A 15,842-nucleotide genomic window follows, 5' to 3' on the forward strand; every position below is an offset into this window, starting at 1 on the left:
AATTAATCTCTCTCCAGTTCTATTTCGTATATAGGAGTATACAACAGTACGCAATTTTACATGTAGATATATGTAAAAGGGAAAAAAAATGGAAGAAAAATAAAAATAAAAATAAAAATGATGTATTATTTCCTGCTGTCTAGTCACGAAACTATATGTACATATATACGTTATATATCTATACGAATATATATATATATATATATTTGTACGTATATATATATTTCTCAAATTGCAAAATAACGGTTGATAAATATCGACCGTTATATCTCGGAAGCACCGTTGGCGGTGTGGATGAAAGAAGAAAAAAAGAGAGAGAGAGAGAGAAAGGGAGAGAAGAAAGAGAAAAAAAGAAAGTACAAAAAGAAACAAAATAATGAAAAGAAAGATAAAAAAGATACAAAAGGTGAAGTGTCTACTAAAGAGGAGGGGAAAATAAAATGAAAAAAAAAAAAAAAGAAAAAGAAAAAGAAGAAAGAAGAAGAAGAAGAAGAAAGAAAAAAGTCAGAGCTCGACTTACCTGTTGCCAGTGATCCTCGAGCGACGGCTGGGCCGAAAAGTATCCAGTATCATGTATGTCCTGCAACTCCCTAAATATGTTCCCGCTCGGCAGGATATCCATGGTTACGTGACGTCGTTGTGTTGACTTTATTTCTCTTTCTTTCTTATTCGTCGTTCTTCGAAGAACAAGTTTGCTTAAGTTTCGTGGACGATCACAACGGTGAACATGGAGATAACAATGGAGATAGAAAAAAAGAATGAAAGAGAGAGAGAAAGAGATAGATAGATAGATAGATAGATAGATAGATAATGACACTGAGAAAAGTAAAAGGAAGGATTTTGTAGACTAGAGCTAATAGCTGCGAGAAATAACGACGACGATGACGATGATAACGACGACGATGACGACGATGACGACGATTATATACGACGCACAACAACTAAAACTTGACGCTCGATCACTGATCGTCGCACGAGTAATCGCGATTTTTATCACGCGCACGTATATATATATAGATATATATTTATATATGTAGATATATATGTATATATATTTCTTTTTAGACGAACCAACAACTACTACTACACGTTATTAGGAACGGCACGTTTCGGCACGCACACGTGCGCGTAACATCGAAGAAGAAACAACACCCGTACTGATGATCCTTCTTCCTGCTTGCTTCTTCCTCTTCTTCTTCTTCTTCTTTTCCTTCCTTTTTCGTCTTCTTCTATTTCTTGTCTTCTCCTTCTTCTTCCTCTTGCTCCTCCACTTCTCTACCTTTTCGATCGATACTCCCACGAGCAGCAAGAGTACGATTTATTCGATGCGGACACACTTCCTCACGCGTGGCACTCTTCTTTTAGAAAAGGATGATAAAATAGGGGTAGAAGGATAGAGATAGACTGAAAGAAAGAACGAGAGAGAGAGAGAGAGAGAGAGAAAGAAAGAAAGAAAGAAATGTATAAGGATGTTGGAAAGAGATAGAACGCGCGGGCAAACTTCACTGTGCGACGACGCGACGACGACGCTCTGTCTGCTTCGAGTGGCGTCGCGTACACGAGTCACTCGCGCCAGTATCCATCATACGAGCGACGAGAAGTGTGCCCCTGGCTCGTATCAATCAGAGAGCAGAGAACAGGGACAGACAGACAGACAGACAGACAGATAGACGGACAGATAGACGGACAGACAGACAGAGAGAGAGTATTGTATTTTCTTCTCGTAACAGTCAACCGAAAAAATTTGACGAAATAATAATAATAATAATAATGATGATGACGACGACGATGATGATGATGATGATGATAATGAAAAAGGAAGAGAGTGAGAGAAAAAGAGAGAGAGAGAGGGAGAAAACAGGAGTAGGACACCGTAGAAACAAACGTCAAAATGCCGGCGACGGTTAGGAGCGTAGCCGTGCTCGTTCTTCTTCGTCCCTTGTCACAACGATGAAAAATCTGTGTCGTTCGATCCTCGTGATGACGATGACGACGAAGTCAACGACTTTGTTATTGTTTTCACACCAAAAAAAAAAAGAGATAGAAAAGACAGAAGATTCCCTTTCTTCTTATTTTCCTTTTAATCCTTTTAAATAATATCTCCCCCACCTTCTCTCACGACGTTCTCGTAAACGTCATACACTGGGAGACACGCGCGGATCGCGTCTACCCCCACTACCTCTCTGAAAAGCCGGCTTTTCCGAATTCCGCGTGCGTTCGCGCGTATATATTTACATATATACGTTTATTGATGATCGCAGATCGTAGGTAGATATATATATATATTTTTTCTTTTTCTCTTATTTCGTGTATGTATGTATATATATATATATGTCGAGAGAGATGTAAATATATATATATGTATATATGTATATATGTGTGTGTATATACGTATATCACTTTCCTTCCTCGACGCGAAAACCGAGCTCGATCGACCGCGCGAGAGATCAAAAGAGACGGCAGCCGAGGACGCCGGGGACGGCTTTGGAGGAAGAAGAAACGCGCTGCATCAGAGAGATATATGTATTCTTTGCGCTCTCGACACACACTACTCCGCTAGGGACCGACGTGAAAACCCGAGCGGCGGCAAACCGTACAAACCCTTCCGCGCGAGCGCCGAAGAGTGACTGACGTTCCCTTGCCATAAGCGCCGTGCGACGGGGCCCGAACACGACCGAGCGGCTCCGAACGTTACGTTCGTGTCTCGCCGGCGACGCGACCGCCGACCGCACGACGTCCCCGTGGCAGCACTGCTCGGTAGCGTCGCGACGCCCGGACACACTATTTCCTTCTCTCTCTCTCTCTCTCTCTCTTTCTCTCTTTCTCTCTCTCTCTTTCTGTCTCTTTCTGTCTATCTCTCTCTGGCAAACGCACGTACCTACGCATGCTCCTCTCTCTCTCTTTCTCTCTCTCTCTCTCTCTCTCTCTCTCTTTTTCTCTCTTTCTCTTTACAAAATTTTTCTTTTATCTTTTTTCTTCTCCCTCTGTTTTGTTTTTTTGTTGTTTTTCCTTTTTTATAAATTTCATCTAATAAATGTTATCGTGTTCGTCATTTTTCGTTGTATTTTTCCTTTTGTTTTATTTTTCTTTTCTTTTCCTGTTTAGTGAAAAGAATAAGAATTGTTTCTTCTTATAGCGTTTTTATTGTTTTTATTAGTAATCATCTTATCGTTTTAACCGATATTAGTAATGCTAATCTCATTCTTATTTATTTATTTATTTTTTTTTTTTTTTCGTTATTTCGATTTCACGTCTAACCTTAAGTATTTTTGATAATGATGAATAATTATTTTATAGGAATTACATACATATTTCGTCCTTTTTCCTTTTAGTTTTCTTTTTTTTTCTTGTTTAGCAAGAAAAATAAGTTTCTTTCCTATATCGTTTTTGTAACTTTTATTATTGGTCCTGTTATCGTTTTAACCGATATTAATAATGCTAATCTCATTCTTATTTCTTTTTTTTTCGTTATTTCGATTTCACGTCTAACCTTAAGTATTTTTAATAATGATGAATAATAATTTTATAGGAATTACATACATATTTCGTCCTTTTTCCTTTTAGTTTTCTTTTTTTTTCTTGTTTAGTAAGAAAAATAAAAACTTTTTTTCTTATATCGTTTTTATAATTTTTATTATTGATCCTCTTATCGTTTTAACCGATATCAGTAACGCTAATCTCATTCACATTCTTTTTTTTTTGATATTTCATCTAACCTTAAATATTTTTAATAACGAATAATTATTTTATACGAATTACATATATATATATATGTATGTATGTATATATGTATGTATGATATACGCGTCTTTCCGTCGTTGAAATCGATAAAATTTGTTTCTTAGTTGCCTAAATATGTTATATATAATATTCTTAGAATGATAAACGTAATGTATATACATATTATATAACATTTATTTAATAAATATTACATTAGCAATTTCTCTTTTCGTCTTGATAAAAGTCTTCGAAATTCTTCTCCGATAAGATCAATCGTCCTTGTACAATAATTATAATACGATAAACTATCGAACCATTACGATTTGTAGTACATATTTTTTAGAATAGAATAATGAATCCTTTACAGTTTCCTTTTTCTTTTTCTTTAAAAAATATAGAAATATTGGTATTATTTTGTTGACAAAATCGTTAGTTTTACGAAGATAAACACGATTTCCTGGAAACATAACATTATAACTGGTTACATCGTATCATAGTTCTATCTTCTTTCTTTCCCTCCTGATCACCGTCCTCTGTGTTTCCTCTCTGCCCTCGTCTATTCTCGGCGTCATATTTTCTACACCCTTTTCTTTTTCTTTTTTTTTTTTATTTCTGTCTTATTCTCAAACGACCTAGAAGGATTTTTTATCTCTTGCTAACGGGAATATTGGTATACTACGAGAGTGTTGAGTATTTAATACCGAACATTTTCGATCCCGAGTAGGTCACGTAAATAAATGCCGTTCGAAGAACGAACGCTTCAGAACGTATCCTTAAATTTGTTTTTGAGCTTTCAAAATATTTACATATAGGTATATATGTAGATATATAGATATGTATGAACGTACGTATATGTAAGTACGCTTTGTGGCTTGGCCATGGACACGTTGAAGCGAGTGGATAAAACTCAGAACTATGTAAGCACGGATGTGGTTACAGAGCGTGCGTAATCCTACATACGTATCGGCTTAGTTATATATTTTTGTTTTCTATGATATATGAAACATAATCATAATGAATAATTTAACGTATGATGAAAATTTCTTTTTCGATGAAATGGCTTGAAACGACAAATAGGTGGATACAAGATTGACAATAAAACGATATTACTTTTGATTTGTCGATTTAATCTAATCTTTGAATTACGTTACACACTTGACGAGAGGTAATTATATATATATATATATACATATAATTATATATATAATATTCATACGTTATTAAATGATATTATTTTGTGAATAAATATTATCTATTTACAAAATAATACATTTTTTATTTAATATTATATCGTAAATAAATATTACTTATTGTACAATTTAATAATCAGCATATTTTCCATTATGACACACATATATATAGGTAAGTTTATTAGCTTATTCTTTATTAAAAAATAACAAAATTTTTTTTCATTATTACAAAAAGCTACGATCAGATTTATCATAAAGTATTACAAATAACGATCGATTAAACAACAAAGAAACATGTTCATTAATTTATTTATAATATTCGTTCGAACAACTGAGACTGTTATGAATTCTTCGAATGGGAAATAAACTATTTACACCAAAGCATAGTTTCGTGTTTCGTCAAAATCAATTCGTCTTACAAAAATGATATTTTTACGTCTTATCTAGATCAAGATAATAACTAGTATCATTATAAAACCGAGTAAGATCATAGATTAAAGTTCAGTACGGTGAAATGAGCTCGTGATCGATAAAAGTATACGTAAGTTTATGGATTTCCGCTTTTTCAAAATAGAATATAACCGATGTAACCTCGTTCAAATAGTATCTTAGTCATATACATTTAACTCGATACAACGATCCAACGACCACGCAACCATCATAACGGTTATCCTCTTATGCAAACGTACTGAAAATCTTATGGTGGATCTCGTTACAATCAGAAGTGCGATATACTGCGTGCGATATCTACGTATGATAAATTATCATTACTGAAATCAAAGAATTTTCGATGAGTTGGATAAAATATTAAACACAAAAAGAATAAAATAAAAAGAAAAAAAAACTAAATGGATAATTTAAACGGCTGACATAAGATAAGAAAATGCTTTTTTAATCGTTGAACAAGTTCCATTAAATGAAATTTTTTTCTAATTCTCACAACTTCGAAGTCATTTGGAAGTATCCAATATCACTCTATACATACTTACGTACACACATATATTATATATATATATATATATATATATATATATATATATATATCAACAAAAACTGTTAACCGTTCGTTTCATATACTCCAAAGAATAAACGAATAACAAAATGCTATCGATTCGTCGTGCAAGCGTTTAACAATGGCACGGTAAATAGAAACTTGTTCCGAACGAGAGATCAGTTAGCGGCTAGAACAGCTTGCAGGTGGAAAATAATTCAGTACGACGTTTGATAGGAAACCGTGGTTCATAATGGCTGTTTGTCGAGTATCAAGGATTAACTATGAAGGGAGTTCGATATAAAGCTTGATTCGCTGAGTGGATTATTGTTCGACGCATATCCGATTGTCCAAACAAAAGGAAATAACGATGTCGCACGACGAATTATTTGCAAATGAATAATCGTAAGTGAGTCAAACGTGGTGGCTTCTTTGCTATCATCGATGGATAGCGGAAATGATGGCGAGTGATAGGGAGTGGGGGGATGAAAGAGAAAGAGAGAGAGAGAGAGAAACAACACACGTTTTCTATAGCAACATGATTCATGGATTCTGCGCGTATTTTAAAAGCACGTTTCGTGGACGTAGCGTTTGTACGACGAGCGTTGAAGAATGTTAGATTAGATACGTAAGAGGCGTTTATAACGTATAGAATTAGAGGAACGAGCATGTTCTTATCGGACCTGCACCTCGTTTCCGTTCGAGGAATCACCGCTTCGAGTTATCGTCTCATCGACCGAACTGGCCACAGTTCTTTTGATATTTGCTGACTACGGACGATGCTGCGGAAATGCTGCGGAAATACTGCGGACGATGACTGATTTCGCAACGATTCCTTTCGAGTATGTCAATCGTTCGACCTGAGACAAGTACTTAGTTACGTTTCGAATTTTCTTTTTGATTTATTTATTTGTTCTTTTATTCTGGAATTATATAACGTTCGAAATGTGAGGTTTTCGAATGTTATCAACTTTATCAACGGATAGGATTTAAATGAATTTATTTATTTATCGTTTGACGACGAAGAGAACGAGAAAGAGAAATAAGGAAAAGGAAAGAGAAAGAAAGAAAGGGGGAAACATTGGACATTCAGGACGAACGAAAAATCGATAAATGCGCGTCATCTCTTTCAAAGATACGTGAGACTTAGTATGAAATTTCTTATATTCGAAACTTTAAAAAAGAAGGGACCTTGAGTATCTATCACGTACGATCTATCCGATAGGGATATATGTAAAAAGTATAGATATAGAAAATATTTCCCGTTCGAATTCAGGTCGAAGGAAACTTTCTGTAAACTAAAATTTGCCATACAGTAGACTAAATTACACTACGTCCTATTTCGAAATTTCCATTCGAGCTCGAATCTCGAAACTTTCGCGTTTCCTTTTCGAGAGAGACGTACGAATACAAGGACAATGTATTTTATTCAAAATTCCTAGCAAGATTTCTCGTACCCACGAAGGACTGCTCCAATGGAAACTTCCTTCCGAAAGCTAGCGTCCTCCCGGTCGTAGATTTCGAAATGAAATATGCGTTTGAAACGAATCGACTATTTTCTATCGTTTTCCATCCAAGAGAAACTTTTGTACAAAAAAAAAAAAAGGGAAAAAAAACGAAAAAAGACGGAAAAAAACTCTCGCATTATCGACGACGGCTCGTGAGTTAGATCGTAGAGTTATCGTCATCGACGAATCACGTTTCCCTTCGAACATTATCGCCGAGGCGTGCTACGAAAAGCTATCGCAGAGCAGTGCCAAAATCGTTACCCACGGCGTTTCCTTACGGAGAATACATACACACATAAGGAAAGCTAAAGCCTGACCTCGCGTAACCTCTCAACTTCGACTTCGTTTTCCGGATACGTTCGATGCTCACTGGGTTAAGACGCCGGGGACCATAAATATGGCGGTCGCTTTTTGGATCGGAGCCCAAGCCTCGAAAGCTTTCTTATACAGGGACAAACCAAGGAATCGTCGATTTTCTTAGTTGTCTATCGTCGGACGTTTACGTTATTCGCAAGAACGACATTTCCGGTTCGAGTAAACGATTCGTTTTTAATTGAAAATAATATCGATCGAATGTTTCCGTGTTTGTTATATATCTATACATGTTTACGTGTATAGTCTATTGGGAATTCATAGAAAAATATACGTAGCAATCTACGCTTATGTTAACGAATAATTCCAAGATTGATATGGTCGATCAGAAGCGAATTGATCATTCTTGATACCATAATAGGTTCTTTTGAAAGTACCCGCATACGAGATGGTTAACTCGTTGAACGTTGAAAATATTTTCGGTCAGTGGTTCGCTCGGTCCGTCGAGGTTGACCGCTAAAGCTGCGTAAGGCAACTCGCGCGAGCCTCGAAAGGGCACGTCGAGCTGAGGGTACAATGACCCGATCGTTAACCCTCTTTCGGGGAGCTAGGGTCTCCTTGGTGTAATATCAGAGGACTCTCTGGAACTTGGACGTCTTCGTTCGTTTAGCTCTCCTCGATTACGTATGCAAAATAAATGCGCGTCATTTTCCGTGTCTCGCTTGACTCGTCGTTTTGATGGCCCAATCAGGAGATTCGTATCCTACGCCCTTTCAGGCACGATCTACCTGCCTCGCGGCTTTAATACCTCTGAAACGGCACACCTGGAGGCTGAAGACGATCCCTAAAGTATGGCGAATTTAAAGCGGCCCGATAATTTCGAGTAATTCCAAGTTTTCCTCGGGAAAACTACTTCCCTCGGAGTTATGCCGAGTATGCATATGTTACATTGCTTGGAAAGATAACCCGGAACGTATAGTTGTTTCGCTGAGTCTAGAAATGTTAACGTATTAACATTATCTTGCTAAATATTGTGGTTTACTCATAAGAAAGTGCCGCTATATATAAATAATTTATTACTATAAAATGATATCATAAGCAATTAAGATATCTGTATATGCATACACATACACACGCACACAGTATAGTATAGTATAGTATAGTATTGCTATTAATATTGTTGTTAGTATTATTATTATGATAAATATAAAATGAATAATAAATATATAATAAACTTATTTATGAAGCGAAAGCTGGATACTTACAGTTATAAACAAAGTTCTTTTTTATACTTAAATATTAATTGTTTCATACCGAAAACAATTTCTCTGGTCTTTGAGTTAACACCAAGCAAGTAACTACCTACCGTTATTTCTATTACGATCTCCCGATTCTTTCGATCGAAGTTCGATATCGTTATACCTGACGTTAACTTCGCTGGTTCGCGGTTAAAAGACGATCAGTGTCTGGAGCAAAGCGAGAAACGGTGGTTGACGTAATTCATATTGCGCAATAGTCAGACAGCAAGCTGGTGTGATGTGTTACCGCTGCAGTACTGCTGCTTTTGCTTCAGGCAACGCAGACACCTTCGTGCGTTCACGTAGTTGCGATCACTATTCGTGTCAACTATTATTCTTCGAACGACCCTCGGTTACGTCGATCGGACTCTGCATTCGTGTCCTTCGAGCTTGGAATTTATAGGACGAGGACGGATAAGCTTCTCTCGTTGAACGCGTTCACCGGCGAGACGCTTTTCCTTCTGTTAGATCGACTCGAATAAAGACGAGAGAGAGAGACAGACAGAGATAGAGACAGAGATAGAAAGACTGAAAGGATGAGAGGAAGAGGGAGGTGGATAATTAACGTCGATACGACAACGCGTATCATCAAAGACGTTTCCTTCCTTCCTTCCTTCCTTCCTTCCTTCAATCTCTCTCTCTCTCTCTCTCCCTCTCTCCCTCCCTCCCTCCTCCCTCTCACTGTCTCTCTCTCTCTCTCCTCTTCCTTCCAACGTCAACGTCGAGGTGGCAAACGACGATTATTATTAACGGCTCGACGCTGAAAATCCTTAATCCCGTAATCCTATCGCGCAAGACAGATGGCCGTGTGTAAGCCAGCCTGAAAATTCGCGCTGCCAGTTCCAACGAGTTAGGAAAGCGAAGCTAGGATCTACGGAGTAGCATGTTTTGAAAACGCCTGGTAATCCAACGTGATCCTCTCTAATGAGAGAATCGCGCGAGGTTGGAAAAATTCAAAGGCGTCTACCTCTTGATCTCTCGGCTCCTAAGCTCGACGTATTCGTTCGCTTAAAAGAATAGTGGTCGATATACCGAGCCATCTTGTTGCTTAGCTCGTTTTGAAGAATAATAGATAGGTATTCCCGTTATTATCGTACACTCTTACTAAAGAAACTTTCGTATCAAAAGCAATGCGCATAAAAAGGAGGGAGGCAAGATGAGGAAACGCGAGTATGAGGGAGCCAGCATCGTAGGAACGACCCTTATGTCGCTGAATTGGGCGCTATAACTTTGACAAAGCCGTCGATTCGGGGTAAGGGGACCCTCTTCCCTTTCCATTGGGGTTCAACCGTTGCTACGATCGACTTGGAACGTCATTTCCTGACGTACGTAAGTACGTACGTAAGTACGTACGTACGTGTAAATATTCGGACACGTGTGGGGGGATAAATCGAACGGTATTAAGGGAAGATGCGATCTAGAAATAGCCTATAGATCGAATGTAGTATCGAGATACGGCAAATTTTTTCGGCCATCTAAAGTAGATAGAATCCTCGTAAATGGTGACTCGAGATATACAAGGACATAAAAATGATAAACCTTTTCTTCAGCGAATAGACATCTTGCTTTTCGACACGATCGTTCTTCGACGTAGTAAATGGTGTAATGGACGTTTAACTAAGAAACTATTTGAGATGGTCGTGAGCCATTTTGAAATTTTACGTTTCATATAAAAATCTGAACGAGTACGTGCGCGGGTGCGTGTGTCTGTATGTGTTTGTGTTTGAACTCTATCGTTCAAAATATCTGATGAAATTTATATAAAAAATAAAGTTCGAATCGAGAATCTGTGTGTAATTTTTATGTGTAAGTTGGGAGAATTGAAACGTTTATAAAATATAACATTCGCAACGGAAATATTATTCAAACGCTGTAAGAATATTTACATTAATGTCAAACATAACCATAAATTTCGTTGAGACAATTTTTTGTTTTAAAATAATTATAGATGACGGATAGATGAAAATTTATATTTATGAATTCAACGAAAGATCTTTATGTTTAATTTTTCTAGGAATATTTTTAAATATAACGTGTTTCTTCTTATGGCTGATTCATACGCAATTTTGCGAGTGCGCGCGCGCGAACAACGTACGTAATCATGGTCTAAATGGTTGAGTAGATCGGCTTGAAATTTATAACAGAAATTAAGATACACGTCACGAAGATCCAAGAGTAACTCCAATTCGATCCGAATTGATTCACATTCTAAACAAATATTTTCAATAGTGCTAGACATAATCATAAATTTTTTATTCCAGCAATTAATAATGGCGGATGAATAAACATTTTAATTTATTCCCATCCTTAATTTTTCTATCAAAATTTCAATATATTTCTATGCATGCAAATTCGTACGCAATTCTGTGACTTTATATAAAGTCTAAGTGGTTATACAGTTTAAGTGGTCGAGCAGATGGACTGAAAGTTTAAGCCAAAAATTAAATTACTCATAACGAGGATTTATGAATAATTTTGGATCGATATAACTTACAATTTCTAAATGTAAAATTATATACGCAAAAAAAAAGACCGAAAGAAAAATTAAAAGCTCGTAAAAAATCGCACACGACAATTCAAATGTCGATATCAGAAATATTCTAAAATCGTGAATCAATCGTTAAATGAACAAATTAGTCACGCTTGCTGCAATCAAAAATTTGACTATAAGCGTTCAATAGCGTTTTCTTTCTCTGTTTTCCTCGTCATTGACAATTTTAATCGTTTTATTGCCATAACGTTCGAAAGATCGTTCGAGATCGTTAAAATCGCGAGAAATGATATAAGTGGAAAATGGAAGGGCGTTAACGGACCCAGAGTAAATTTGAAGTTCCGCAGGTTGTACCAATGCGATGGGTATTCCGTTCGTAGTAGTCCGCGGCGCCGCGTGCGCAAAATCTAATGGTTAACCGCGATTTCGTGTCACTTCTCGAGGGCGTACTTCCTGGCACGGTGACTTTGCTCCGATGGTCCATTAAAGCACCGAGGAAGCGGCTTGGTCGTCGTGAACCGCAAAACCGTGCTATCTGTAGGAATGCTTCCACTTCTGTCGCTTATACACTGTGTCCCGAACTCTCAAGCCGACTTATCTCGAGCGGTCATTACGAAAAATATTTGAGGGAGAACGAGGGAGAGAGAAAAAGAGAAAGAGAGAAAGAGAGAAAGAGAGAGGAGAGAGAGAGAGAGAGAGAGAGAGAGAGAGAGAGGGAATACTTCTCTTTGGCTTGGGAAGAAAGGACGATCGAGATCAATTAAGCGGATTTCCTCGTGGGTAACGTTTCCTCGAGATAAGCTCGACTACGTGGTACCGCTTGTAAAACGAAAAAGGATCGTGAAACAAGTACGGCTCGCTACGATGGTGTTTGCGAGCTCCCTTCGGCTTCTGTTTTCCTTTCTTTCGTTACAATGAAATTGGCAAATAATTGCGAAAAACAAAAGAGAATGGTAGAGAGACGGTGAGATAGAGAGAAAGAGAGGGAAAAAGAGAGAGAGAAGGAAAGAGAGAGAGAGAGAGAGAGAGAGAGAGAGAGAGAGAGAGAGAGAGAGATTAAATTCTTTTGGCCTCGACGACGCCCAAAGGCTTCTTCGAATCCTTTGAAAAAGAAAAAGAAGTAAGAACTCAACCTAAGAATTTTTCCCGCCTCTTTTTATCTCAGCTATAAACTATACATTCATACGTACGTACATACATATACGTACACACGCACATATATATATAGACCTTGCCAATAAACGAAAAAGAAACGAATTCTAATATTCTTTGTAAAGATAGCAACGATAACGACGAGGAAATGCGAATGAAACAAATTTGCATCCTAAATCGAGACGTCCTTAATAACGAAGCAAGAGGAATTCGAATGTAAATTCAAATGTTAACGTAATTTAATTGCTATGCCGAGTCTACACGAAGGAACGGGACTTCATCTTGCACGACCTAAACATACTTCGTCTCCTGTGGAGCCTTTTTAATAGCACAAAAAAGTGACCCTCTCTAAACCCTACACCTGATGGACGTACTCCGCTTAAAGTCGAATTAGAAAATCTCCTATATATAGGGATCACCTGTGTCGGAACCTGTTCTCCCGTATCCCTCGAAATAGTTTGCCCATTGAAAGTCGGTCCCTTAAAATCGAGTCCCTTCTGCCACCATTCCATTCGTGAGTGTTCCCCCTTTCCTTCACATTTGGATCCCTCTAACAAAGTAGGTAGAGATCTCAAATCCTGTAGTATTCCCAAGGGATAAGTCGCAACAGGATCACGTAAGAGACAACAGTCTGTTGCTCGCCGATGTTCTTTTTAACTTGAAATTTTTCTATAGAAATCAATCGTTCTAATCGTTTGTCTAATTGTTTCTTTATTTGAAATATATTTCAATGAATATAATAAGAAGACGATTTTTTGTTATGTAATATAGGAATATCCGTTTGAAATTATAACGCGATAAGAGAAGGAAGCTTTGTTAGTTACTACTTGTTTGGAGAACGTGACGTATCTTTTTTACTTACGTTAATTCTAATATATTGAGACAAAGTAATATTTCAAGGATACTTCTCTAGTCGAACCTTATCCCCTTTATTCGAGTCATGGCACGCTTACATATATAGGTATACATCGTGTGTCTGTATCGTGTGTATATATGTATATATGTACATACATATACGAAACACGCGTATATACACATACACTTAATATGTGCGTGTATGTGTGTATGTGTATCATCTATGAGCAAAAGCTTCGTCACGAGAAACGTGCCCACTTTTTCGGCCAACAACCCTCCCACATATTTTTACGTTCTTTTATATTCGATGCCGAAGGTTAAATCCGAGGCAAAGCGTATTACCCTTGAAAGGAGCCACGGATTCTGATCGATGTTGAGCATTTCACAAGTATCTGTATATATATGTACTTTACTTTCTTCTCTTTTTCAACAATATATACGTTACCTCACGTTATTAAAATACTAATTCTCTAAATAGATTTAAATATTAGGTACAAGGTTTTATCGCTCAAATTAAGATTTCTAATCTGGTTAACAAGGCGCGTTTATATACTGAATTTTTGTTTCTTTTTTTCTTTTCGTTTATCATTATCACAATGACATTGTTATAAATGTGTCATAATAAATTATCATAGATCTCATAAACGATAATGGTTTTAGGAAAGGTAGAAGGAGGACTATTCCATTTGTTCTATTTTGTAAGAAGAAGCTAACGATAAGAAATTGATAGCTCCGACATATTTTGTCGTATTTTTCTGAACTCGCATTGATTTTATTTCGGTTATCTAGAAAGTTTTCGTTCTCGAACAAAAGTCCCACGAGACAAGGTTGTGCTTTCTCTCGAATTTTTTTCCTTCAACCGTACCACAATATGTTAGTTTCTACAAACAGGAAGACGATCTTCCGTTATTTACGTTGGACGTGTTCGCGTGCTAACAGATCGTTCTAACGCTTAGATTAGTTAGTATCTTACATTATTGTAAGCGCAACTGTCTGTGATTTATCACTTATAGAATTCTCTATAGTGAAGTTTGATTACAACGATCTTAAGATCGTCTGTGTAACTATAGCTATATTTTTCATTAATCGAAGGTCAACAACCTTGTGCTTTAAATCGACTTTGCAGTACAAGTTTACATCTGACACATGACCCTGAGCGATCATTGAGTTATTAAAAGAAATCGATTAGAAACTATTTTATTCCAAAACTGTTTCCAAACTATATGCATACATATATGCATACATATATTACATATATATATATATATATATATATATATATATATTTATACATGTATTTACACGATACATTTAACGGAAGAAAAAATCAGATCAGAATCGGTCGAAAACAAATGAAGGAAATAAATAACGATAGAAACGAGAGTAATCGATAATTACTCTGTTGTTAGATGCGTTAGAATCGCAAGTGATGAATAATTTTTTTTTTATATTTTTGTGTTTTTTTCTTTTTTCTCAAGGATGACGAGAAACGGTGTAGGAAAATTTGGCGGACGTTTCGCGAGCTAAAGTATCTCTCGGGACGAACGAAGGATCTTTTATCTCGACTGGTCCTAAAGAAGAAGACGGCCGATGGGGGAGTATCAGAGAGAGAGAGAGAGAGAGAGAGAGAGAGAGAGAGAGAGAGAGAGAGAGAGAGAGAGAAAGAGAGAGAAAGAGACAGTAGTAGAAAACACAGAGGGGTTCGGAAGGAAGGAGAAAAGAAGAGAGAACGGCGGCGGCACGAAATTTCACTTAGGCTCTTGTCGGGGGGTTGACTCGGGGGTAAGAGGGGTGTGAGTCACTCGTGGGTATTTCAGGATCGTAGCGAGCTCTCGTCCTCTCCCTACGTCGTTGTGTGAGTTACTATCTGTGTGTATACGTATTACCCGTAGCCTTTCTCTCGTATATTTTGATGGTTTATTCTGACTCGCGTTTTGGAGTAGAAAGAGTAGAAAGAAAAAAAGAAGTAAAAAAAGAAAGGGAAGAAGAGAGTCCACGGAAGGATACCTTCTGGGGGGTAAAAACGAAGCTGCTGGCAAGAAACCGCGCTTTAATGGACGAAACGAGTTTCCAGCCACACGGAGCGATATCGTTTCCGCCTTATTTTTCTACCCCGATCTTGAACATCCCCTGTATCCTTTCCACTCATTTCATCGAGTCTACGTTAAAACAACATCCCCGATCGTGGCCAACCGTTTCCACACCGTGTAACTCATTTGTTCCTTTATATTCTCCTACGTGTACGATGTATTTAATGAGTTTCCAAGATTGAGACTGAAATAAAGCACGGATAAAAGGCGATTTATTCCTCAACATTTTTATCCT

The 15,842-nt window shown here is 37.2% G+C and overlaps 1 protein-coding gene across 1 annotated transcript in view; it reads right to left on the minus strand.

Annotated features, from left to right (window-relative positions):
• The window catches only part of LOC127071833 (Krueppel-like factor 6), a 342,252-nt gene extending 339,618 nt beyond the window's left edge, over positions 1-2,634 (minus strand). The window contains exon 1 of the mRNA XM_051011572.1: positions 521-2,634. Coding sequence (XP_050867529.1) covers positions 521-622 — 102 coding nt within the window. The 5' untranslated portion in view covers positions 623-2,634. The remainder of the gene's footprint in view (positions 1-520) is intronic.
• Positions 2,635-15,842: the final 13,208 nt, after the last annotated feature.

This window comes from Vespula vulgaris, chromosome 23, assembly GCF_905475345.1.
Source record: "Vespula vulgaris chromosome 23, iyVesVulg1.1, whole genome shotgun sequence".
NCBI lineage: Eukaryota > Metazoa > Arthropoda > Insecta > Hymenoptera > Vespidae > Vespula > Vespula vulgaris.